Raw genomic sequence first — 27,027 nt, forward strand, 5'->3', positions numbered from 1 at the left:
TCTGAGGTTGAACACTGCGTGGGAGCCTCCTTCAGTTGAGGAGGAAATGCGCTCAGGGGGAGTGCTGCGCACGACCACCCCACTGTGCCCAGCCTGCCTGACCCAAAGCAGCATCTCCCAGTGTGGCCCAGGAGGTACTGGTCCCCGCCCCCACTCCCACGCACTTCCTGCTTCCTGAGTATCCAGAAAGCCACATTTCCCAGCCTCCCTTGCACTTAGGTTGGGGTCATGTAAGGGACTCTGGCCAATGGGATGAGACAGAAGCCAGGAACCCCTGCAGGGACTGGAGGTGGCAGGTAGAAGATGCCTGGGTCCCGACGTCACCGCACGGAGGAGAGAGGAGACGGGGCGTCCATCCACTAACTCTCAGTGTAAGGCATCAGAAAAAGCGTGACCCGCCCATCAAACCACAGGGTCACAGACACTGCTGTTTAAGAAGTGACTGCTAAAAAGGGGAGGGTAGTCTCTTTCAAAAACGGGTAAGTAAATGGCAGCAGAGGTGGCCCCTGGAAATGCTGGTGTACAGAAGGGTGGCGACTGGAGTTTGGAAGGTCAGGCCCTGCTGCTGCTCCCTGGGGCTTGGGACCGATATGGGGCGGCCACCTCGGCCTTGGCAGGAGCCTTCTAGACAGCCAGATCTCCCTTCCCCGAGCCCCGTCCTGGTGTTCTCTGGCGGCTGCGGTGCCCACTTATCTCCCGATTTAGAAGTCAACTATTTTATCTGCAGAAAGGGCGATCCAGGCTCCTCTGAAGCCCGTCTCCCTGATTTATAAAGTCGGCGAATTCACGGAGCTCGGTGGCCAGTGTTTCATGCCGACTTTTATGTGCACCATGCATTTTACGAGCTGTTTAGGGAAGAGACAGGGAGATGCGTATTTTCACCCACATAAGACATCGACAGGCCCAGCGCCTCCAATCAATACAGTCACATTCTGCTGACTTCGAGGCTGGCTGAAATGTCATCTTGGGGGGCGGTGCTCTGACTGCGGGGAGCCAAGCAGGGCCGTCCTGAGCTCAGAGATTTCTCGGCTGTGCTGCTGATGGATTGAAAACCATCTTGCACTAAGCACAGACAGATGGTCCCAGGGTGGGGCGCAGCCTGTCTGGGAAGTGGCAAGGAAAGCCGTGGCTAGCACCCATTCCTGAGGGGCCCCGCAGCCTCCCCAGGGGCCTGTTAGTGACACTCGGTAGGCAGAGGCTACTGGGACACAGATGTACATACCCTGGGGGCTGGGAGGAAGCAGAGGTCGTTGAATCCACCTCCCCTCCACGTGATGTGCAGATCTTCTCAACAGCCCTGCTGTGCGTGAGTGATGCCTTTGCCTGCCACCAGTGACAGGAGGCTCACCACTGTTAGAAACCTCCTGCTATGCCTCCTTCCCTGGTGGCTCCACCTCTCAGGGCCCACGGACTAAGTCTGATCCTGCCTGGTCCAGAAATGCACTGAAACTGTTAGAAAACAGGTGGCCAGCCCAGCCCCTCCCCAGGCATCCCTGGCCTCCAGGGCATCACTCTCCCTAACGCTGTGCGCTAGGCACCTGACTCAGTCACTCCAGTCCCAGTCCCGTGCCTTGTCCCTTTGTCACACCCCCATGAACGCTTCTCACCAGGCCAGCTTCCTCAGCCTGCCCAGACTTGCCTCCTAGCTTCCGTTTGTCCTCTGCCCCGAAGTCCCTCTCCCACCATCTTCAACTTGCTAGATCCCACTCGTTTTTAAGGCCTGATTCAAATGCCACCTCCTCCAGGGAGCTCTCCCTGGCCACCCCCTCTTACCCCACAGGTCTGACCCTTGCAGGTGTGGGCTCTCACCTGCAGCAGCTGTGCAGAGCCCTGACCTTCTCGGAGGCTGGCGGTCCCCAGAAACAGGTGGGGCTGTGCATGGCACCCCACGAGGCCAGAGGGGACCTCCGGTCACTGAATGAACATGGAAGGGCTGAAGGAAATCGCCTGGTTGAGGATGCTGTGCAGATGTGTGTTCCTCCTGTGGCTCCCTGGGAGCGTTTCTACTTGGTGCCTCTTCTATGTGGCACAGATGCTGTCTCCTCCAGGAAGCCCTCCCAGGGAGGCCATGTCCCCAGTGTCTGAAATAGCACCTGGCATGTAGCAGGTGCTCAGGATTAATAGCTGACTGGTTCACTGAGCTGATAAGCAGGTTCTTATGGCTCCATCAACCAACCCATCAATCTGTCTAAGACTGAATAATGGCTGTTGGGCATGTCTCCGTGTTTCCCACGGCTCAGCCTCCATCCATACAGCTGGCACCCCATGGAGCTCCAGGACATCAGAAGAGAAGGCCTGAGAAGTCTTTGAGGAGAATGTTCTAGCTGCTCTGAAGGGGGCAGTGAGGTCGAGAGAGTCCTGGGGCCCCACCCAGGTTGCCTGAGGAACGGGGACCAGTGACCCACACCCCCAGCCTCCCCCCCCACGGCTGTTCTGTCTCCTACCTCTCATGCTCGCTCTGCGCAAGGAGCAAAGGAAAGATCCCCAGTCACGGTGGTGCGTCCCGTTCCCGGGCCCCCTGACGAGCAGGGCCGTCGTCCCCTCTCCAGGGCTGCCTGACCCACCGCCTTGCCACCCTTTCCTGCTTGCAGCAGCAAATGCTCTCCCTGCAGGCTTGTGCCTGGGTTGGTGTTTCTCTGATGCTTTCAATATCTTCACAACTTTCCTGCTTGACTTTTCCTGCAGGGAGGGCCCATCTCGGTGCAAACAGGAGTCCTCAAGGCTAAGCTTAAATGAGCAGTGTCTTTGGGGGTGAACCCAAGTGTGTTACAGACCCTGAGCCAGTGGCGCCGACTTCTGGGGTTATTTACAATAAGGGGGTCATTCAGTTGCAACGAGGCATCCTTATTCTCTTGAGAGAGTCTCCTGTGGCACGCTCTGTGGCTGGCGCCGGCTCAGGCTCCGGGACGGTCATGCCTGGACTTGTCTGGGTCAGGAACACAGCCTGGGATAAGGGTCGGGCGTGTACGAGCGGGTCCCAGTGATAACTGGAGTGCGACTTTACGCATTCACAGCGATTTCCGGACAGCCTGGTTGCTGTGCTCGGGCTGGAGACCCGCGGTGAGCCGGCCAGCGGGGTCTTCGTCCATGTGGGGCTCAGACAAGAAGTAGGGGAGCTAGAAAGCAAGCTTGCGGAACAAGCACAAGGTAAAACTGTTCGGAGAAAAACGATTTATGAGTATTGCTCTCAAAAACAACTGGTCGCATCCAATCAAATAATGTTTCCGTAACTCACAGCTCATGTATTTTTGACATCAACCTCATAAATTCTCCCGAGTTGGGATCTATTTTCTGATTCTCTGTATCTGTACACGCTGCCTCAATTCTTCATTTCATTTCGGCTGTGCTGAATAATTCACACGCACTGAATTGCTTTCTGCTCCCACAGCCTGATATGGGGAGGAGAGCCCGCCTCGTCGGGCTGGGTGGGGGTGGTGAGTCACTGGCTTCCTCTGCCCCTTCCCCGGGAGGGCCCTGGACGATTTCAGAAGAGCCAAAGCAAGGACGGAGAGACTATGTCTCACATACTTCGGACATGTTATCAGGAGCGACCAGTCTCTGGAGAAGGACATCATGCTTGGTGAAGTAGAGGGCAGCAAAAAAGAGGAAGACCTTCAAGGAGATGGACTGACACAGTGGCTGCAACAGTGGGCTCAAGCATAACGATTGTGAGGATGGCGCAGGACCGGGCAGGGTTTCATTCTGTTGTACGTAGGAATGTGAGTCAGAATGGACGTGACAGCACCTAACAATGACGACAAAAAGCAATGTGGGTGGCGGGACAGCCTCTGTTTCCCCCCCGAGTTTGGGATGTGGGGCTCCTGGAGCCCTTCTTTTCCTTTCCACGTCAGAACCCAGCTCTGAGCTCCAAGAAGCAGAGATGTGAAGAGACTCTGCCCTGCAGCCAAGTGCCCCCAGGACACTGAGCGGCCACCCCTGCGTGAAGTGACCGTCCAGGTGAGGGTGAGCCCGATGGGTCCTGAGGGACGTCGCACACACCTCTCCATGTTCCCATGGGCTCAGCCCACCGTGGCCCCTCGAGGTGGTCCGGAAAGCTCTGTTTAATTGGAATGACAAATAGAAGGTGCTAGAAGCCAAGAACTGACGAGGGCCAGATTTGGATTTGCACTTTGCAGGCCCACTCGCAGCATGAACACTGCCTCTGCGCGCCAGCATCCGCCCCACTGCCTCCTGTGTAAGGTTGTGGGCTCAGGTTCTGTGTAAGGGTGGGCTCAGGCCTTCACACCCCTTTTTGCAGATTTGGAGCCCACAGCCCCGCGGGTGTCAGCTGAGAGGGTGCGCACGGCCCCCCAGCCGCCAGCGCTGGAGGAAGAATCCAGCCGGGTCTCTGAGCGTCCACTACCTACTTCAGTGTCCACGGACACCCTCTGAGTAGTGACATCCGTGTGTTTGTTTTGCTTTCTTCATGAAGCATGCTCCCCAGAAAGAGCAGGCGAGGGCAGTGAGGGCAGGCGGAGGGGACCAAGAACGGGTGTTTTTTATCTAGAAAATCACCTCGAACTACCTAGGCCTGTATTTAGATAACCGTTAAGGGGTCGAAGAGGCACCCCCATTTGTCTGCTTTTTTATTGTATTTTAATGGGAGGAATTAGCTGCTGTTTTTGTACCGGAGACTGTGGTCACCTTCTGGAATGGTCTCTTTGTGTCTCTCTCTCCTTTGCTCCTATGAGCCCCTGAGGGCTGAAGTGGCTCAGGCTTGTTGGAGCCTTCAGCATGGAGTGCGGAGCGCATACACTTTTGCATTTTCCTGAGCTGCAGGAATCACCTCCTGCCCACATGCACCCCAGCCTTTTCCGGAGGAGGCAGACAGACAGCCTTCTCCGCAGGCCCCCCGTCCTGTCTAAACCCCAGCCCAGGCTGAGGCTCGCACGCCGGGCCCGGAGGGGCCGAGCTGCATTTTAACTGACTGGCTCCTTTCTGGGCCCCTCGGGAGCACGTGTCAGCTCCTCCGAGTGACCGCACGCGGCCGTGTTTCTTTTTTATTAGTGTCTGCCGTCGCCAATTTAGTGGGGACAGTGGGCACAGCCCAAGTGGCACAGGCAGGTGGAGCTGATAGGAGCCTTTCCAGCTCAGGGAAGGAGGCGGCCGCCAGGGCGGGGCAGGTTGGTGGCCGGCGGACACGCAGGAGCCGCCTTTGTCCCTGTTGCGTGGGGGGTGGGGGCTGCTGAGGGGTCGTGCTGGAGGAACTAGCAAAGGAACCTGCTTTTCAGAGCGACTGTGAGCTGCTGCTGTCCTTGTGGCAGGAGCTGTTGGGAGAGAGAGCGAGTGAGGAGGGGAGGGTCCTCCAGGAATAACCCGGGAATTCAATAAGCAAAAACAAAACAGTAGGAAACTGCAGCCACAACATCCTTCTCCGCGACCTCATTTTCCAGCCCTTGGTGGGAAAAGAGAGCGAGATAAGGAAATGACTGCTGCTTTTCACAGCGTCAGCTGCTGGAACCTCGTGTGTTGCTACAGCCCTGCCTCCCGGGACCTAACTCTGGAGGAAGAAAACAGCCCCTGCCCCCCGAGGGTGTGGGCTTCCGTCCCCCAGCCATTTTCTGGAAACTTCGGTCAGTTAAGATGGTTGTGTGACATCGCACCGATTTCTCCTTGCTCAGCTCTTCTGCAGGAGCCGGGGCTGGGTGTCAGGGCCCAGGCCTGCTGCTGACTGCTGGGCTAACTGGGACAAGCATTAACTGGTCCCTCTGGGCCTCAGTGTCTCCACCTGCTAAGTGGAGTAACAATGTCTTTAAGAGACCAAGCAAGGGGCGTGGGGTGGCCAGAGAAGTACATGAGCTTCGGCCCTGCTGCGTCTCATCTGATTCTGGAAAAGGAGGCTGGAAAGGGGAAAAAGGTATTTGACTCTAGACCAGGGAGACACTAAGGACAAAGCGTTGTATTGCCGTCTTTTTCCGAAAATAACGCACCTTCTATGCCTCTCCCGGCCTCCAGGTATTTTCCTAAGGGCCACTGTGCCAATTTTTTTTTTTTACATGTTGCTGTAAAAAAACTAGTGTAGCATTACGAAAATAGCTTCGGGGGGAATGGAGGTTGGGGGTGGGAGGGAGGGGTTGGCAAACAATGTAGAAGGCACGAGGGCGTTATTTGCATAAAAATACAACCGGGTAGTGTCCTGTGGCTGTCCTGACATATTACCACCAACCTGGTGGCTGAAATAAAACAGAAGTCTACTCCCTCACAGTCCTGGAGGCAGAAATCCAAACCCAAGGTGTTAGCAGGGGGCCCTCTCTGAAGTCTCTAGGGGAGGCTCCTTCCTGGTCTTTCCCAGCTCTTGGTGGCTCTTGGCCGTGGCTGCCTCACTCCAGTGTCTGCTCTGTCTTCACCTGGTCGTCTTCCCCTCTGTGTCTCTCCTCCTCTGTCTTTTTCAAGGACACTGGTCACTGAATTTAGGGCCCACCCTGGTAATCCGCGATGACCTCACTTGGAGATTAATCATATCTGCAAAGACCTTTTCCAAATAAGGTCACATTCACAGGTTCCAGGCAGACATGTAGTTTGGGAGGCCACAGGTCAACCCACTACAGCTCACATTTATGAGGTTACACTGCAGCAGTGTGACGGGTGGTGCCGTTAGAGGCGAGGAGACACAGACGCGGGTATTAGCCAGTGCGTGAGTATGCGTGCGTGTGTGTCTGTGTGTGTGTGCGCGCGAGTGGGTCTGCATGTGTGTGCGAGTGTGCATGTGTGTCTACATGTGTGTGTGTCTACATGTGTGTATGTGCACGTGAGTCTACGTGTGTGTATCTGCACATAAGTGTGTACGTGTGTGTATGCACGTGTGTCTGTGTGTATGTGCACGAGTGTCTACATGTGTGTATCTACACGAGTGTCTACGTGTGTATGCACACGTGTGTGCATGTGTGCACATGTGTGAGTGTGTGCCTACATGTATGCATGTGTATGCACATGAGAGGGTCTACATGTGTGCACGTTTGAGTGCGTGTGTGCGTATGTGCACGCGTGTGTCTACAAGTGTGTGTGCATGTGTGCACACACGCATGGGTGTTCATGTATTTATACATGTGCATGTGTGTACGTGTGTGCACATGCATTTGTGTGTGTGTTAGGGGTGTGCACGTGCGTGTGTGTGCATGCATGTTCCCATGTGTGGCGGGGCAGTGGGATGGAGGACTCGCAGAGGGAAGCCCCAGTTTCCAGCCTGCCGGCCTCCCCATTGAGAGCAGAGTCAGTAGCAGCTGACAGCCTTTCAGCTCTGGCCCTCCTTGGCCTGGGTCTCTTGTGCCCTCCCTGCCCTGCGCAGCTCCTTGGCAGCAGTGACTCACCAGGACCCAGGAGCTGGAAGATGGGGCTGGATCTATGCCCAGCACACCGTTCTGGCACCTTCCGCTGCCTGCTGTGTGATGAATAAGCGGCTGATGAGTCACCAGCCGGAGGGTGGGCCGGGCGCACCGACGAGCCGGCCAGAGGGTGGGCCGGGCGCACCGACGAGCCGGCCGAGGGTGGGCCGGGCGCACCGACGAGCCGGCCGAGGGTGGGCCGGGCAGGGCCCTGGGCTGCCACTGAACCTCCCTGTGTCGGTCTCCGTAAAACGGAGATAATGCAGCAGCACACCGGGCAGGAGAACGGAGGCTCCTTACGCTCGAGTCCCGGCAGAGTCTCTGGGGCCAGGTACTTTGCTGTGAACTGCAACGAACTGTTTTGGAGAGACATGCTATCCCCAAACCTCTTCAGTCATTGCTGATTGGACAAAATCAGTGAAGGCAAAACACACCACTCAGCTTTAAGGTAATGATTCCCAGATATGACTTCACAGTTGCAAGAGTGAAGTGTCATTGCACATAAGCTTTTAAAGATCACTTTAAAAAGCAATAAAGCAAGTGCGTAAGCTGTAGAGATCATGAATATTCACCTAGAGTAAAAACGAAAAAGAAAACCGCCCAACTTATATAAACGGGCCCTTGGGCCTTGAGGTAAAATTCCCAGTGATGGCATCAAACGGGTTTAGTAAGAGTGAAGTCCAGAAACAGGCCTGAATACATGGGCTCAGTCAGTGTCTTAGTCATCTAGTGCTGCTATAACAGAAATACCCCAAGTGGCTGGCTTTAGCAAAGAGAAGTTTATTTCCTCACAGTAAAGTAGGCTAGAAGTCCAAATTCAGGGCGTCACCTCCAGGGGAAGGCTTTCTGTCTCTGTCGGCCTTCTCATCCGTGTTCCCCTGGACTAGGAGCTTCTCCGCGCACGGACCCCAGGTCCAAAGGACACGCTCTGCTCCTAGCACTGCTTTCTTGGTGGTATGAGGTCTCCCTATCTCTCTGCTCACTTCTCTCTTTTATATCTCAAGCGATTGCCTCAGGACACAGTCCAGTCTTGTAGATTGAGTCCTGCCTCACTAACACAACTGCCGCCCATCCCCCCTCATTAACATCATAGAGGCAGAATTTACAACGTATAGGAAAATCACACAGTACCAGCAATCATGGCCCAGTCAAATTGACACACACGTTTTTTGGGGGACATAATTCAATCCATGACAGCAGTGTTCAGTTCAGTGGGGAAAAGCTGGACCGTTTAGTGCTGGGACAACTGAGAAGCCTTTTGGACAAAGACGAACTGGATCCAGTGGGTATGGAGTTTATTTTGGTATGATGAAAATGTTTTGGAACTAGATAGAGGTGGTGTTTGTACAACATGGTGAAGGGACTCAATGCCACTGAGATGTATACTTTAAAGGGTTAATTTTGTGTTATGTGAACTTCACTGCAATTAAAACAGAACAAAAAAACACTGGTCTCACACTTCATACTTCATAAACCCTGTTTTGGGTTGAATTGTGTCCCCCTTCCCAAATTGTGTGTCCACTTGGCTAGGCCATGATTCTCAGTATTGTGTGGTTGTCCACCATTTTGTGATCTGATGTAATTATCCTATGTGTTGTAAATCCTAACCTCTATAATGTTAATGAGGCAGGACTCAATCTATAGGATTAGGTTGTATCTTGAGTCAATCTCTTCTGAGATACGAAAGAGAGAAGCGAGCAGAGAGGAGAGGGACATTCTACCACCAAGCGAGAAGAGCTAGGAGTGGAGCATGTCCTTTGGACCTGGGGCACCTGTGCCGCGAAACTCCTAGACCAGGGGAAGATTGATGACAAGGACCTTCCCCCAGAGCCGACAGAGAAAGAAAGCCTTCTCTGGGAGCTGTCTCCCTAAATTCGTACTTTTAGCCTTCCAGACGGTGAGAGAATAAATTTCTGTTTGTTAAAAGCCACCCACTTGGGTATTTCTGTTGTAGCAGCACTAGAGAACTAAGACAAACCCCAAAGGCATCCAAGTTCTCAGTCTAAGAAGGAGACCACACAGGTATCAGGAGAGAAGATGGATGAGCTCTTATAACCTGAGAGTAGGTCAAGCTTTCCTAACTAGGACTCAAAAACCAAAAGCATTAAAAGAATGATTGACAGCTGTGACTAGGTAAACATGCACACACCCTATAAGCAAAATTAAGAGACAAATGAGAAACTAGACAATATTTGCAACTTACACCACAGACAAAGTCTAATTTCCCACACATATAAAGGGCTCCTAAAGTTTAAGAAGGAAAAGACCAACAGCTGAATCAGAAAAAAGGGGCAAAATGTATGAACAGAAAGTTCATAGGAAAACCTTGCCCGTGGCCTTGGGACAGATGAACAGGTGCTTTCCTGACTCTTAATGAGAGAAATAAAAATCCCAGCTGCTTGGAGATACCATGTCTTACAACCAGACTAGCAAAAATACAAAAGAGTTTCCAAGCATCCTGGAGGAACCCATACTCCCAGGAATCGCTAGAAGGAAGGCAAACTGGGGCAGCCTCTGTGACAGAGAATTTAACAGTATCAGGCAAAGTAACATAAGCACTTACCCTTTAAACCCTTACTCCAATGACACACGCCATGACAAGCACACGGCATGATTTCACACAAGGTTGTTCACTGTGGAATTGTTTTGAAGAACAAAATATTGGAACCCCCCAAATGCAGGAAAATAGGGGCAGGTTACAGGCACTAAGCCACCTCTACACAGTGGAACACTATACAGTGATGAACAGGAACGGGGCCAGGCTCCACAATCCTAATGTCACCTCCGGGGTAAACTGTTAAGTGAGAACAGTGAGATGCAGCCTAGGATGCAGAGTGGGCTGCCTTTCATATGTACAAGATCATGTCATCTTTGAAAAGGGATAGTTTTACTTCCTCCTTCCCAATTTGAATGCCTTTCATTTCTTTTTCTTGCCTAATTGCTCTGGCTATAACTCCTAGTACAATGTTGAGTAGCTGTGGTGAGAATGGGCATCTGTGTCTTGATCCTGACCTTGGGGGAAGCTCTTAGTCTTTCTCCACCGAGTACTGATGTTAGCTGTGGGTTCCTCATAAATGCCCTTTATCGTGTTGAGGAATTTCCCTTCTTGCTAGCTTGTTGAGTGCTTTTATCATGAGAGGGTCTTAGATTTTGTCAGATACCTTTTCTGCATCCATTGAGGCTATCATGTTGTTCTTTTCCTTTGTTTTATTAGTGTGGTATAGTATATTGATTTTCTAATGCTGAAATGCCCTTGCATTCCTGGGATAAATCCCACTTGATCATGGTGTATAATCCTCTTAATATGCTTGTGGATTCTGTTTGCTAGTATTTTGTTGAGGATTTTTGCGTCTATATTCATAAGGGGTATTGGTCTCTAGTTTTCTTACCACATGGTATCCTTGTCTGCCTTTGGCATCAGGGTAGTGCTGGCCTCATGGAGTGGGTTAGGAAGTGCTTCCTCCTCTTCTGTTTTTTGGAAAGGTTTAAGTAGGATTGGAGTCTATCAATGTTTGGTAGAATTCCCCTGTGAAGCCACCTGGACCTGCACTTTTCTTTGTTGGGGGGTGTTTAATTACTGCCTCAGTAGGTTGCCTTTTGTATAAGAAAAGTGGGGTGCTCTCTTCACCATTGAGTACAGAGGATTCCATATCTCATTCTTATAGCCTGTGAAAATAATTTCTAACGATGGATTTATTAAAATGAAATTCTGCCTTAGGAGACTCGTTCAGAAACAATTCACTGAAGAGGGGCCAGGGTGGCTTATCTGAGGGTGAGCAGGTCTGCGGCTCTCCCTGGCGGTATCCAGGGATACGTCCTCACTCCTCAAGAGAACACTGCCGCTTCCTCCTAATAATGCCGCCATGTTGGAGCCCTGGCTTTTCCACACAGTCACAGGGTCATTTTGATAAAAGTGGACTAAGGCACAAGCATACTCTGCCAAGATGGCCACGAGATTGACCACACCCCATCCCTCAACAAGGGGAAGGGGGAAAAATGAGTGGACATCAGACACTTTGCCTTCATGAGCCAAGCCCAGCACAGGGTTGGCCCCAGATGGGTCTCATTCAACCTCAGCGACTGCCTGAATGACAACATCTTGTCCCCCTCCCTCCCCGGCCCCAGAGCTGCAGAGGCTGGAGTCACTGACAGGCTGCATAACTGGCTGGACAAGGATGAGATCCAAACCACTGTCCTTCCAAATCCCCCTCCAGCCTCTAGGAGCTTCCCCAGGGGTTCCTCTTCAATGAGCACCAAGGAACTGATGCCCAAAATCGCTTACTCCCTAATACTCACCCACCTTCTGCCAGTGACCTGCTAGATCCAGAAACTTTCTAGATCCTTCTCTATTTTAGCTCAGGCCCATCTTGTGAACACTCTCTCGTGGTCAGAAGCTCAGCTGCAATTGCGAGCTCGTGGGACCTCTTTGAACCTCACTTTCCCGTCTGTGAGACAGAGAACTGACGCCTTCTCTCAGGGTAGCATGAGGTCACAGGGCCGGGTGAAGAAATGTGCTGTAAATACCAGCTTCCAAGTGACGTCTGTCCTCAAGCCACTGCCACTTATAACCTTCAAATGAAATTTCGTTAAATGTCCCAATAGCAAACAACAACGTTTCCACCCTCCAAGATTTTGCTGACTATGAATAGATCTCCCTGCGCCTCCCTGGATTTAAGAGCCCCTCAGGCTGAGGATAACCACTCTGTCCCTAGAATGTCCTCAGATGTCACCTGCCTTGCTGACGGTTGGCTGTTCTGGCATCCTCAGCTCTCTGAAATTAGCACCACCTTCCTCTAAGGATCCCTCTCGGGGATGAACTGCCGGCACCCGGGTGTTGAGCCTGCACTTACCTAGAGAGGGAACGCCCGCCCATAGCAGCCTCCTCTTTCCAACTCATAAGATCCCGGAGCAGTGGAAGAGCCACCCTCACCCCATGTCCCCTGTGACTTCTCCATGAGTGCCCCAGGAGGTCAGAGAAGTGAGGAGGAACCGCATGAACACTGTTATGGATTGAGTCGTGTCCCCCAACAATATATGCTGGAGTCCAGTGTCTGTGGATGTGGTCCTATTTGGGAATAGGGTTTTCTTTGTCATGTTATTGACAGTGCAGGGAATGTCCTAAACCTAAGCACTGCTGAGTGACATAAGGAGCTGCATAGACACAGAAAGAGACCCCTGGGGGGATGCACACAGTTTATGCTTAGCTGCTAACCTAAAGGTTGGCGGTTCAAACCCACCCAGCAGCTTCTTGGGAGAGAGACCCAGCGATCTTCTTCCCTAAAGAGTGCGGCCAAGAAAGCTCGATGGGGCAGTTCTACACGTCACATGGGGTGCTATGAGTTGGAATCAACTTGACAGCACCCAACAATAGACACAGAAAAAGGTCCTGGCTGGTGCAAACGATTTGCACTCGACCGCTAACCTGAAGGTTGGCGATTTGAACCCGCCCAGTGGGTCTGCGGAAGAAAGGCCTGGCGATCTGCTTCTGATCAGATTACAGCCAAAGAAACCCTATGAAGCAGCTCTACTCTGTAGCACATGGGGTCACCGTGGATCAGAATCAGCTCAGTGGCCACTAACAACAACACAGACTCAGAGACAAGCCGGCCCACACAGACGAACATGACAGAGGCAGGTGCATCTACAAGGCCAGGAACTCCGAGGACTGGGGCTGCTAGGTGGCATGGTAGTTAATGCACTCAAGTACTAACTGAAAGGTTGGGGGTTCGAACCCACCAGCGGCCCCAGGGGAGAAAGATGTGGCCGTCTGCTTCTGTAAAGATTACAGCCTTGGAAACACTATGGGGCAGTTCTATTCTGTCCTACAGGGTTGCTCTGAGTTGGAATTGACTGCAATGGGTTTGGGTTTGGGTAGCAGTGGAAATAGGCAAGAAAGGACCTCCCCCTAGAGCCCCACTCTCAATCCAGACTTCCAGTCTCCTGAACTGCTTGTGGTATTTCTGTTAGAGCAGCAGTAAGAGACTAAGCCAGGCACCTGTGTGAGTGTCACTGTCCGCTCGCCTGTGCCCTCCAGGAAAGGCGCCCCATGGAAATAAGGGAGCGCACAAGCCCAGAAGCACACAGAGCAGTGCTGCTCGAGTCCTGCCTCGGAGGGCCCCAAAGAACCGCCAAACGTTGATACCGGGCCAAACTCTTAAGAAAAAATAACTCATCCACAGATGCTCCGCCCCCAGCCAATATATTCAGTTATGAGAATCTGGGAGATTTAGTGGCAGCCTGGTCGTTTTATTTGCTTTCTCGACGGGACCATTTTTCTTGCATATTTAATATCCTGAAGGAATATTTTCCCTCGCAGACAGTCTGAGACGCAAATCCACCCGGGACGCATCAGGTGGTTATTTTGTCTTCTGGAGGCTCATAGGACAGGTGATTGCACGTTTGTTTTTGCCTAAGTCATTAGGGGGAAATTACCAAGGAATCAGGCCACAGTTATGGCCTGTAATTACAGAATGATCCCCGCCTGATTGGGTTCGGACGGATTTCTATCACAGGAGGAGTGCGTCAGTGGCCTCGTCGGCGTGCGTTGCAGCTTGATTAAAACTCAGGGTTTTCATATTAATAACCAGCTTCTCCCTCTCAAAGGGGCGAGTGTGTTTGCTGTGCTCCACCATCATTTTAAACATAAAAGTATTAAAGGACTTCTACTTCTAAAAGTGGTCATTGGAAGCCTGTCCTGGGTGGGTGAGGGCTGTCTTGTCTGAGGGGGAGGTTTCAGCTCACGAGGTTCTCGTTAAGGACTGAAACTTCCCCACCCCCACGCTCCCCTGGCCTCCATGACGTCACATTTCAGGGTCTGCTCTGATACCCCAGCCAAGGACAAGGAGGTGCGAACAACTACAAGAAAGCAGGGATGGGCTTTTTGTATTTTTATCTTGGGCTTGAACAGGCACTTATTTTGGATTAAAAAAAAAAAAAAAACTATCCCAAAGCCTGTTGAGTGTATGAGGCAGGAGCGGTTCAATGGTAGAACTCTCGCCTTCCATGCTGGAGACTGGGGTTTGATTCCCTACCCATGTACCTCATGCACAGCCTCCACCCGTCTGTCAGTGGAGGCTTGAGCGTTACTAGGATGCTGAACAGGTTTCAGTGGAGCTTCCAGACTAAGAGAGACTAGGAAGAAAGGCCTGGCCATCTACCACCCAAAATCAGCCAGCGAAAACCCTATGGATCACAGTGGTCCGATCCCTAACCGGTGGTGGGGATGGCGCAGGACAAGGCAGTGTTTTGTTCCATTGTGGGTGAGGTTGCTGCGTGTTGGGGGGCTGACTCGACAACGGTGAATGACACTAACATGTTGGGTGTAAGAGAATTGTCAGGGTGAGACGAGAGAAAGGTGGACAAGGGGCAGGTGAGAGACGGTGATGGGGGAGAACGAAGCCTCCGGGAACCCAAGAAGAAGCAATGGATTTCCCTTGGAGACGGGGCTGGGGAAGCTACCTTTGACCTTTGAGTTTTGTCCCGGGGTGAGGTGGGAGGCAGGGCAGTGGAGAGAGGGCACAGGGGGAGGAACCCCGGGGGGCAAGTGGGCCTGGTGGTGAGACCTGCCCGGTGAGGCTTGGGTGGGAGCAGCAGGAAGTGGGCCCTGGGGGTGCAGAGAGAGGTCCCCAAGTTACAACAGCCTGTGCCGGCAGCAGGCGGGGTCTGTCCGCCTGAGGGGGGTTCTGGGTGGTTCCTGGTTGGGGCACCAGGCCACCCGTGTTACAGAGTCCTGGCTCCAGCGGCCAGTGAGGAAGGGGACTGAGGGGACCAGACGGCAGTCCTGGGAGAAGGCAGGGCCATTTGAGCAACAGCCCTCCTGACTCTGAGTCAACACCTCTTGGCACGTCCAGAGTCCTCCTCTGTCCTTCCCGTCCCTGCCCCGATGGATAAGGCTCGCCTTCGCCCTGGTTCTCATCCCATAGTTCCCGACTGTTGGCCAGGGCCGGATTGTGGGGCACATCTGTGACGAATCTGGGTGCCCACAGCTGCCCCTTCCTGGCCGCTCACCATGTCGGCAGGTACAGGGACCAGTGCCGCACATTCTGGGATGGTCTGACTGGCTCCACCTTCTGCGCCCAGTACTACAAAGCACAGCTACACCCCTCCCGGGAGCCACCAGCAGCCCCACCTGGGGACTGGCCTGCAGACTCTCCAGGACAAGTGATGATGTCTCGGGAACATGTTTTGGAGACATCAGTTCCAGGGCTCATGGGTTTGAGCTCAGGGCCAGCTGGGACATGCTCACAGGGCTGGCTGGGACACGCTCGGCTGGGACACGCTGGCAGGGCTGGTTTGGACACGCTGGCAGGGCCGGCTGGGACACGCTCAGCTGGGACACGCTGGCAGGGCGGGCTGGGACACGCTGGCAGGGCGGGCTGGGACATGCTTGGCTGGGACACATTTGCAGGGCTGGTTTGGACACGCTGGCAGGGCTGGCTGGGACACGCTGGCAGGGCGGGCTGGGACACGCTCGGCTGGGACACGTTTGCAGGGCTGGTTTGGACACGCTGGCAGGGTGGGCTGGGACACGCTGGCAGGGCCGGCTGGGACACGCTGGCAGGGTGGGCTGGCTTTTCTAGATGCCCCACACCACTCCCCTGCGTCCACCCTGCTGAGGGTGCCCATGCCCCAGCAGCAGGAGTGGAGGGAGGTAGGTGGCTTGCCCTGCCCCGTGCCTGCCTTGGGACCTTCTTCTGCTGAAGCTGAGTCAGGGAGAATCACACGGACCTGTTTCTTTTCTGGCTGGCACAAACCTCAGGGGACTCCAGAAGGCTCCAGACACCGAGATGTGGCTTATCCTGTGAGACCTCAGGGCAGACACACTCAGATGGCAGCACCCAGCTGCCGGAGGGACAAGGCCCAGTGTGGACCAGACTTCTCAGGGCTGACTGGCCAAGGGGTGCAGGAGGTTGACTGACTCCAAGGCCTGGGGGTGGGAGCTGCGGAGCTAGGTGAGGTAACCAGCCAGGGAGAGGTGGGCTTGCTCACAGACCCTCAGCAGGTGTCCTGACGGGCCCCACCTACTGCCCCCACTATCTAGAATAGAGCAGGTGCCAGCCCCAGACCATCTAGCTGCACCACCTGAAGGCAGAGATGGGGGACTTGCCAATGGTGCAGCCTTCGAGTCTGGACAGCACCTGGGATTCACCTGGCCAGCCAGGTGCCTTCAAGTCAACTCTGACTCATGGTGACCCACGTGTGTCAGAGTAGAAAAGTGTTCCACAGGGTTTTCAATGGCTGATTTTTCTTAAGTAGATTGCCAGGCTTTTCTTCTGGGTGAACTCGAACCACCAACCTTTTGGTTAGCCGGCGAGCGCTAACCATTTGCACCCCCCAGGGACTCCTGGATTCACCTAACAGGGAGGGAAACCCCAAGCTGAGCCTGGGGCTCTGTAGGGGGAGGGAAACGTCCTCTGCATGCTTCCCAAAAGAAGGACCTTTCTTCCTTTTCTGAAAGGACCACCCAATCTCAGGAACATATTTGCAAGGATCCGGAAGTTTCCATCACTTTTAAAAAGCTCAGAAATGACAAGTCAACCCAAAACATCTCCTAATATTTTTATTATTCCTTAGATCACTGGATAGTACAAAGTTTTCCTCTTTTTTTTTTACTTAAAAAGTGTACTTTCCTCACGCTGTTGCCCTTGCGAACATTCGTTCCCCAACGGAAACGGAAGTTTCCCTAGATAAGCCCTTCGCGTCCATGGTTACATTATTTAGGTAATTCAACAAGAAGGGAGTAATTTCTTTGATTATTATCAACATGAACTTGATTATGTCTCTATAAGGGTGAACACTGATTCATTTATTTTCTTTTTAGGAACAAGAACCATCCACTTATCGATCCACACTACGGCATTGCATCTACAACATTCATTGCATAAACTGAACACACAGAGTTACCACCTCAGGGGAACAACGGAGGGACATTGCACGATATATCTACTGATACGCAAGTTCAAATGATGTGGTACAAGGACTTCATTGTGCATACTTTTAACCATCAGCCGGATAAGTACTAAGACACGGGTCCAGGAGCTACGTGGAGCCTCGGCACAGTTAATCTAAGAGACAGCCACACACCAAGAAACAAGAGCAGAGATGAGATGTGAACTACACTACCCTAAGTCGACCTGGCCGGCCCCGCATGGCCCGAGGTCCCTGGCTGAGCCCGGCCATCACACCCATCGGGCTGACCACGTCTACAAAATGTCCATGCGATCCTAGCAGTGGGTTATTCTCGGCGAGAACTAGCCAACAGTCATTGCCTTACTTCTTTAGTATGTTATTTGACCAGGGGGAGGGTGGGGAGGGGGGGCCAGCGAGGCTTCGACTGCAGTTCCAGCTGCAAATACAGGGGTTTCTTCCGAAGCGTGCCGCTGGCTTGAACTGGAGGAACACGGAGGTAACGCCATCACACAAACGTCAGGATCCACACTGCTGATGAGCCACAAAATCAGTCTTCGCAGTAGTATTTTGGCAGCTGTGTCAAAGGAATCTCCTCGTGGGCGAGGACTCGGACCCTCGGACTCCAGGCGGAGGGACTACAACTCGTCAGACCGGATGACGTGGAAGAGAGTGACGTTGTAGAGGATCTGGTGGCCATTGTTCCACGCATACAGGGCGCGGTCCTTGGGGTTGTAGTCCAGCATGGAGATGTGGGAGTATTTGTTCTGGAAGGGGATGTCGATGTACTCATAGGTGGAGGCGTTGGTCTGGTAGGCATAGTGCACCTTGGTGCCCCCCGAGTAGCCGTTGGTGACATAGAGCGTCCCACAGATGATGAAGGCCTCCCCTGCGCTGCGCTTGGGGTAACTCGTGTTCCAGGTCTGCAGGATCTGCAGCGAGATGGGGTCCAGCTTGCTGATGACGATGTTGCCGGCGTTCTGGTTGGTCGCATAGACGGCCCACAGCCCGTTCTCGTCCACCATGAGGTCGATGTCCGAGTGGCCGCCCCAGGCGTAGTGGTACATGTTGTTGTACCCGGCGTAGTCCAGGCTGCGGGTCTTGAGGATGGTCTCTGTCTTCAAGTCGAACCTGATGATGATGTGACTCTGGAACTTGTTGAAGTAGATGGAGCCATTGTAGACCACCTGCCCCGTGCCAGACCATGGGTGGGGGAGGCGGTGCGAGGTGAAATTGTCCGTGTTCATGAAGTCAATCATGGATCGGTACTCCCGGACAAAGCGGTTGTTGTGGTAGCCGTCCATGTACCAAACCTGTGGGAAGAAGAGACCTCATTAGCATGTCCAGAGGCTAGCAGGCTGGCTCCTCTGGGGTGGGCGTCCCGCCCCAGACATGGAATTCCCTCCACACCCAGGACAATTGAGGAGGAGATGAAAGAACCAGGAAGGAACAGTCAAGATGAGACGATGCCAGGTCCTTCCTTCAAACCCACAGTGCACTTTTAGAAGGGGACAAAATTATTTTCAACAGAGAAACAATTGCCCAGTTTGGAGACAGGCTGGGGAAGGAAACGCTACCGAGAAATGGTGTGGGGGAAGACAGGGTGGGGTCCCCACAGTCCGATTATTATTTTTGTGTGTGTGTGAAAATATACACAGCAAAACATACACCAATTCAATCATTTCTACATGTACAATTCAGTGACACTGATCACATTCAAGCTGTGTAACCATTCTCGCTATCCTTTTCCAAATCATTCCACCTAAGCTTCTCATCTAACCTTTCGAGTTGCTGTTGTCAATAATAATTCTTTAAAAGGGCACAATGCTCAAGGCAGACATTCTTTTCTAATTAACCTAAGCTACTGGTTGGTTTAAAGATGACTTCAGGGGACAGTTTTGGTTTAAGGTTTAAAGATATCTCAAGGCAGTAGTTCGGGGTGCGGGTCACAGTCCAGCTATTTGCAGGGCTGCCGCCACCTAACACAACCCAAGTGGTTGGTGAATAAACCACCATAGGCCCCCCACACCGAGCTCTCTGCTGGGACATCCCAGGTTGTGGTCAGTGACTACATCTGTGTGCCCACTGCTGTGTCCCTGGTCAAGGGTCTGTTGCACAGTAGGTGGACAGAACTCAGTAAATGCGTGAAATCCCACCCGGTGAGAGGTCCCCTGGGCAAGGACAGACACTAATAGAAGCGGGCAGCCCAAATCTGCAGTGGCGCCCTGTCCTCAATCGCGGGAAGGGCAGTCTCCCCGTATTCCAGCAGGACACCGTGCTCCAGCCTCCTCTGTCCTGCCAGGCTGTCTGCTGGGCGGAATGCCACTAACTTGGCCCTTGGGACGCATGAGTGCCTTCACTCATGGCCACAGCCGATGCAGGGAACGTGCCCACCTGAGAGGAATCTGCGCTTCCTGTAAGGTTGTCGAAACCCACCAACAAGCCCAGATTGGCCTGAGTTTGGGTTACAGAGGGAGAAGCTGCCGATGATTGCGAAAATGCCTGTTGACGCGAGAGCTGTCTAGACTTTTTACAAAGTGCTTTAGTCATTTTCCACCAATATGGGAGCAAGTTAGAAAGTGGTGTGAATGGTCCGGGGGCGCTCTGCCAGGCGGACGCCGTCCGCGTGCAGCTGTCTGGCAGGGACACAGCAGCTCCATCCATCAAGGGCCCTGGGGCACAGAGAGATTAAGGCTGTGGCGGCTCTCAGCCTTGGCATCACACACGCGTTGAAAAAAAAAAAAAATCATAACCCCATTCCTGAGACATCCATTCAGATGTTCAGAGGTAGCTGCGCTTTTTGTTTTCAACCTTTTTTTTTTTTTTTTTTAACTGGGTGTCAATTGCGGTTTTTACCCTTAGCCTCTCGAAGGCCAGCCCTCAAGAATGTGGGTCATGTGGTGCTGAGGGTGGTCGCAGAAGTACCCAGGACTGCGTGCTGAAATCCCCCAATACCATTCCCGAAAGGCGGCCCTCCTGCCTCTGCTTGGCTGTCTCCTGCCACAGGGAGCTCACTGCCGCTTTCGAGACTCAGTGCAAAGGACGATTCCCCGAACTTCTGACTCATCTCTCAGCAGAACCACCTCTCCCCATCTCAGCTACTTCAAGTCGACTCCAACTCATCTGTGCGTGTCAGAGTAGAACTGTGTTCCAAAGGGATTACAGTAGCTGATTTTTCAGAAGCAGATTGCCAGGCCTTTCTTCTGAGGCGCCTCTGGCTGGACTCAAACTCTAGCTTTTCAGTTAGCAGCTGAGCTGAGCACGTTAACTGTTTGCACCCCCGGGGCCTCCCTATTTCAGTACAGAGAACACTGCGTGTGCTCCCACATCAGCCTCCCCATGAGTGGACCCTTGACAGTGGGGAGCAGGTGCGATTTTTGACCCTGCACGGCCAGAGCCCGGGGCCCAGCACCTTTTCCTGTGCCCAGAACTGGGTGAAATTGGCGTCAAATCACTAAGAATTTTCAAATTGCCTTATCCTCCTGTCCACTGGCAAACTGGGGACAGGGCACACCGTTCCTGGAAATACAATTTGGGGTGGGAGGTGGGGAGTCGGCAGGAGATACTGAGTGTCCAGTAACCAGCTGGAAGCCCTGGGCGGGGCTTGGGAGCTGCTCTGTAAGCTGGCGGATTTCCATAGTATAAATGCTGCCTGTGGCCGGGCTGGAGCTGCAGCTGAGCAGCCGCTCTGCAGAGGAGAGGCCTTTTGGTAAGGGTCCCTCTTCCACCATGGGCCCCCTTCTTCCACTGCAGCCCTTTTCTCCCACCGTGGCCCCCTTTTCCACTGCGGCCCCCCCATCCCGAGTTTTCTCACTCTGCTCTCACTGAAATACCTTTCCCTTGCCCTTCTCTACAGGTCCCCAAGGCTCAGGTCAAATCCTGTCAACTCCAGGCACCCCCCACCCCCCGCCAACCCCAGCCCTCCAGCCTGTGGGAGCCCTGATTCCTAGAGGCCTGGAGCCACTGGTTCTCACCCAAATCCCACAAGAACCTCCACACCCAGGCCAATCACAGCTGACCTTGGGTGGATCCAGGCCTCGGGAATCTCCACACCCAGGCCAGTCACAGCCGGCCTCTGGGGGCTGGCTGCTCCCTGCAGGGTTTGCTCACACCCCCCAGGTCCCCTTCCCTGGATTGGCACCCCCGGCCTTGGCTGCAGTGCGTGAGAAGCATAAAGAAGTCCTGTGTTGGTACCCCCACTCCCTCCCACCCCAACATTCTGACTTCATTAGTTTGAGGCGTGGCCTGGCTACGGGATTTAAAAATCTGCTCACGTGATTATAATGTGCAGCCAGGGTTGGAAACCACAACTGTAGCTACACAATTAGCATGCGAGACAATAAATTTCTATTCCTTAAAGCCACTCACTCGTGGTACGCTTTGTTACAGCAGCACCGGGTAACTAAGACAAGCGTCAGGCTGGGACTCCAACCCACGACTCCTTACGGCCTGCCGGGGGCCTGTATATTGGCGTCCTTCTCTAGTCTGACTGAGGAGGGTCACAAGCCATGCACCACACATCCCTTGCGGGCCAGTGGCAGGGTGGTCATCGAGGCCAGCCCCTACTCCCAACTGCTGTCAACTCACAGAACTTAATTCTGCAATGGAGCTGAGAGAGGCTGAGAAGTGCTCTCCCCCAAACTGCTTTCCTCCCTTAAAAAGCTGGGCTGTGCCATTCTGTTCCTTGAATTGCCTGCCTTGGGGCTGGTACCTGTGGCCCTGCCAGAATAGCCCTCTTGTCCCTAAGGGACCCTCTGGCAGAAGAGAAAGCAACCAGCCAGTTCTGTTGGCCCCAGGAACACGCGCTTCGTATTAGTGCCAGGCTCTCCAGCACGAGGCTCCTTTGAAACGCCCAGCGCTGCTGCCCATGTGAGAAAAACCCGCCTGCCTGCATCCTGACTGCACCACGGTTCCATATGGCTGAGCTGACTGGGGGTGTGGGATTTTTCTGCTCGTCCCTACCACTTTCATACGCTTTTGGCAAACGGAGCCATCTCGGTGAAGGGCAGAGCAGGCGATGGCATCCGTCCCGGCTTTGAACCTGGCCCCACCGGATGAAACGCAGCTGATGAGCCTATGGGTGGTGCGGAGGGGTGCTATTTAAAGTGCGTTTGCTTCGTGGCCAGGGCACTGAATTTAGTCGTCACTGTGTTTTAACAAGCATCTGTCACATGCCTCCCTGACGGAATCGCTAACCTCAGGAGGTGGCCGTGGGGAGAGACACGCAGAAGGGAGCTGCTAGCTGGATGGGGGGAGAGAGGGAACCGAATGGAACACGGGAAGGCTGACAGGGAGCGCGTGAGATCAGCAGCCCCAGAGCTCCCCGAATCCTGTAGAGGAAGGGTGGAAGGGGCTCTGCTGCTTGTGGGGCGCCCGCCTCTGTAGGACAGGCACGACCACATCTACACAACACAGTGCATGTTGGACGATACAACCTTCAAAAAACAGGGAGTCCGTATGAGCCTTACAAAATACCTGGATGGCTCTGACACCCTTTCTATGACGCCTAGGGACTTATAAAGGAGCCTGGCTGGCACAAGGGGTTTGCAATTGGCTGCTAACCCAAAGGCTGGCGGTTTGAACCCACTCAGCGGTGACATGGAAAAAAGGCTTGGCAATCTGCTTCTGAGAAGATTACAGCCAAGAAAACCCTATGGAGCAGTCCAACTCTGTAACACACGGGGCCACCATGAGTCAGAAGTGACTTGACAGAGAGGGGTCTGGTTTGGGTTTAAACACTAGACTCATTCCTATTTGTAAAATGATTGCATTTTCGTAATCCTACCGTCCCATTTGCAAATTAACGTCCCAGGCGCAGGGAGAGGGGAGCTCTGGCCCCTTCCTGGGCTCTGAGGCGAGTGGCCTGAGATTGTTAAGGCTCAAGCAGGCCAGTACGAGGAACAGCCGGAAGACAGACTCCTGCAGAGCGTCTGCGGTCTCAGCTGTGTGGCTCGGCGTTGGGAACGGGGTCCCTGGTGTGCACGCTGTCTCCCTGGGGAGGCCACGCCTGGCAGACGATGTGGGCCCTGGCTCGGGGACGCGACCAGCTCCCAGAACAGCCTCTATGGCTGGGTGAAACAGGATGCCTCCTGCCCTGGGGGCCTGGGTCAGAGCCGGCAGGGGGGAAGGAGGAGCTCTGGGAGCACATGGAGGCTCAGTGCTGAGTGGAGGCGGCCTCAGACCTCAGTACACTGACTGCAGAGCCTGGTCTAGTGCCTGGCACACAGCTGGTGCTTACTGAGCCAGGAGGACTGATGTGGAGGTGCCCCAGCTCACACTGACTGAACGGCCAGTGCACGGGCACCAGGAACCTGAAGGTGGCTGGGGCGGCCCAGTGCGGGCGCCCAGCGTCCCTCCTGCCAGCTCTTCTGCAGGTCCAGCCTCTCCCATTCAGGCTCTCCCCAGATCCCCAGGGGCCCACGCGGGTCTCCCCTCTCCCTCTGATCACATCCTCTGGACCAGGCAGCCTGCCCTGAAGCTGACATTGACTTTTGGTTTCTCTTTGCAGGGAGTTATCGGTCTCCTGCGTCTGTGTGATCACGACTGGATGGGAGAAGAGGCAAGATCAAAACAAAACAGGAACAGACACCCCCCCAGGTCGATGGCGGGCCCTGGAACGTGTCTCATGGCAGGATGGGGACGCAGGCGCTGTGTCGGATAAGTGGCCTGGACGGCCGGAGACCCTGTCAGGGGAGAAAGCAGCCGGCGGCCAGCCACCGCCCCCCGTGCTGAGGCCAGAGCCCAGAGCCTCCGCCAGCCCTTTGCCCTGCCTCTCCCTGACGGAGGCCCCTCCTTCCTCATTCCTTCTCGGCAGCCTTGGCACCACCAGAGCCACGTGCTCCTGGAGGGGAGCACATCACCAAGCAGAAAATAGAGGGCTAATTATCAGAAGACTCCATCACCACCCGACAGCTTCGGGGCCAACACCCTCACCGTGCCGCGCAAAGAAACATCTGGGGCTTTCTGGAGCTGCGTGCTTGGTGTCTGCAAAGAGGCTAATTTGATCAGTGCCCGCGACAGCAGAGCAAAGCGATGCTCAGACGGAGCCGAGAGGCCCGTCTGTTGCGTTAGGTGCTCACTCTCTGTGGCGCTCATGTCACTGATGGGTTCCCGCCTCAGAGCCTAGCTTGGCTGCTGGGGCCCGGGGGGTAGCTTTGCTGCTGTGTGTGGTGTGGGAGAGGGGAGTTTGCAGGCTGGAGGGAGAGGGGCACTTGAGAGGGGAGGGTGGCGCCAGGAGGCTTGTTTCATATTGGAACATCAGCCCCTGCGATAGACATCTGTTCAGTGAAGTCATCACCTAGCCTTTTGCAAGACCTTCGGCAAGTCCCGTGACTGTCCTGAACCTGGTTCCTCATGGGGTCACCGGACGGTCCACCAGGACGCACACGCTGCCAAGTGCTGGGCTCTGGCCTGGGCACCCAGGGGGAGCTTCAGAACGCAGCTGCCTCCTGGCCACCGTGCTCTCCCCTGGTGGTGGCTGTATGAGATGCCGTCGGGTGGATTCCGACTCATGGAGACCACCATGCATGCAGAGCAGAACTGCTCCACAGGGTTTCAAGGCTGGGACCCTTCAGAAGCAGACCGCCAAGCATCTCCTCTGGGTCGTCTCTGGGTGGGTTTGAACTGCCAACCTTTCGACTAGTAGTCGAGCTCTTAACCGTTTGTGCTGCCCAGGACTCTACTCTCAGGTGCTCGGGCGCTGATATGTGTTCGCAAAGTGCTCCACCAGTGCCTGGGACTGGGCCTGCCTCGAGCGTCTGCCTCACTGCTGGGTTATCTCCGGGTTGTCACTAACGTCACCAACACCCGGGCTGAGGAGACACTCCTGAACTAACCCTCAATAGGGTGGGTTTCCCAGGTAGGGCGCCCAATAAAAGAGCTATCGGAGTCATAATTAGTCAGCTCAACTGTTAGAAAGTTCCCAAGCCTCAGAAAACAAAACCAAAACAGTATTCCCACTAAAAATACCCGAACCCCACTGTCCCCAGGTTTGCCGGCCCAGCCACAGCTCTCCAGGAGGAGACTCCGGGATGGGCACCTGGGGACACACTCCTCGCCCGTCACCAGGCCCACTATCACTGGAAGCCGTCAGAGAAAGGCAAATGCAACAAACTCCCGGGGAACCTGTTAGTCCTGGCCCCTCCATCCGTCTTCCTAGGGGGAGGAACCGGGCCAGGCGCATCGCATAGGCGATCCTGTCTCTCGCCGGCTTCAATGGTGGAAACTGTGATGGTGGGAGGTGATCCAGAATCTCAGAAGGAACCTGATCCATCCATTCCCATTAAATGTCCTCTGACCAGGCGAATGGGTCTCAAATTTCAGAGTCCCTTCCTCCACAAGGCCCAGCACACCCCGGGGGACAGGGGCTGGGTAAGAGCATTCCCAGCTCTTGGACACTTGCTCTGGCTGATGGCCATCAGGGTGGGGACAGTATCCCTCCCTCCAGCCAGAACCTTTGGCAGGGTCTCTGGTTTTCTGAGACAGGGGTCATGGGAATCCAGGGGAGGCTGCTAGGAAGGGGGACGACAAAGAAGGGAAGTTGGGGGGCGCACGGGGTGGCAGGGGAGTGGCAGGAAGGAGGCTTTAACTCTCATCGCAGTGACTGGGTCCTGTGATGGACGGGCCCTAGCGTCAGCCCCATCAGGCAGCCATCCCTCACCTCCCGTCCCCAAAGGGGCCGAGAGTATGTCTTGGGCCGATCAAGGCGAACACGAGGCTTGTTTCTCTCTCCTTCTCTGAGATTTTGCCCAGGGGGGTAGAAAAAAAGGCCCAGAATAAGTGCAGGGCCTCTCTTTGAAATCAAAAAGGAACACGAGTTTCCATCAGCCATGAAAGGAATGGCAAAAGAGATACAAATGAGATGTCATTACGGCAAGGAGAGCTAATGGATGCCTCTCCCGATGCAGACGCAGGAGTCGGGAATCTAGGCTCTGGAAAGGTTCAGCTGGAAAGAGACTGAACACCAGCCTAGCATAGTCCAGGCTAGCCCAGGCCAGGTCAGCACAGGTCATCCCAGGCCAGGTCAGCCCAGGTCAGCCTAGCCCAGCCCGGCCCATCAGCCCAGCCCAGGTCAGCCCAGCCCACTCCAGTCCACTCCAGCCTAGCTCAGGCTAGCCCAGCTCAGCCCAGCCAAGGTTAGCCCAGTCCAGTCCACTCCAGCCTAGCTCAGGCTAGTCCAGCTCAGCCCAGCCCAGCCCAGCCCAGCCCCACCCAGAGCACTGGGGCAGACCCACACCTGAGGGGGGACACTGAAGGGGACCGGCCTGCTCTGTCATTTGCCATAACCATTCTCATCTTGCGCCCCACCCCAGCAGCCTATGACTCCGGCTTAGCACACAGAGCAGACCGCAGATGGCTCTCTAATCTACCCACTGCGGCTCTGAGCTGGCACAGCAGAGCGAGTCTGCAAACAAGACCAGGTCTTTCGAGGTCCTTTCACCAAACAGCTGGCCCTGGCTCTCCACAGTGCGGGTCTGTACCTCCCTTCAGCACGGCCAGCGTTGGTCTTCTTATCTGTGGAATGGGCTGTGCACGTGTCAGGGGAGAAGCCCCCGCTGTTCAGTTTCCATCCTGTGACTTCCCCACTCCCACTGGCTCCCGCTGCCCCTCCCCGCCACACCCCCCAAAGCGTAATAAAGCCCCTGGCTTGGGAAAGGAAGTGATGGTTGTAATACGTCCCTTCGTACCAGTTCCAAAATGAAATCATCAGGCCTTTTTCCATTATTGCTGTTATTATCACTGATGTCACATTACTATCCTCTCTAAAGTGAGCTCCCCATCCCAAGAGACAGGAAAAAGG

At 54.2% G+C, this 27,027-nt stretch overlaps 1 protein-coding gene across 3 annotated transcripts in view; it reads right to left on the reverse strand.

The window, feature by feature from the left end:
* Positions 1 to 16,798: 16,798 nt before the first annotated feature.
* The window catches only part of OLFM1 (olfactomedin 1), a 44,212-nt gene continuing 33,983 nt past the window's right edge, over positions 16,799 to 27,027 (reverse strand). The window contains exon 6 of one of the 3 annotated variants that reach the window (XM_004388659.2): positions 16,799 to 18,541. In XM_004388659.2, the coding sequence (XP_004388716.1) occupies positions 17,867 to 18,541 (675 nt within the window). In that variant the 3' untranslated portion in view covers positions 16,799 to 17,866. The remainder of the gene's footprint in view (positions 18,542 to 27,027) is intronic. The other 2 variants (XM_004388658.1, XM_012559159.2) reach the window with 2 other exon arrangements.

This window comes from Trichechus manatus, unplaced genomic scaffold, assembly GCF_000243295.1.
Source record: "Trichechus manatus latirostris isolate Lorelei unplaced genomic scaffold, TriManLat1.0 scaffold00214, whole genome shotgun sequence".
Classification (NCBI taxonomy): Eukaryota; Metazoa; Chordata; class Mammalia; order Sirenia; family Trichechidae; genus Trichechus; species Trichechus manatus.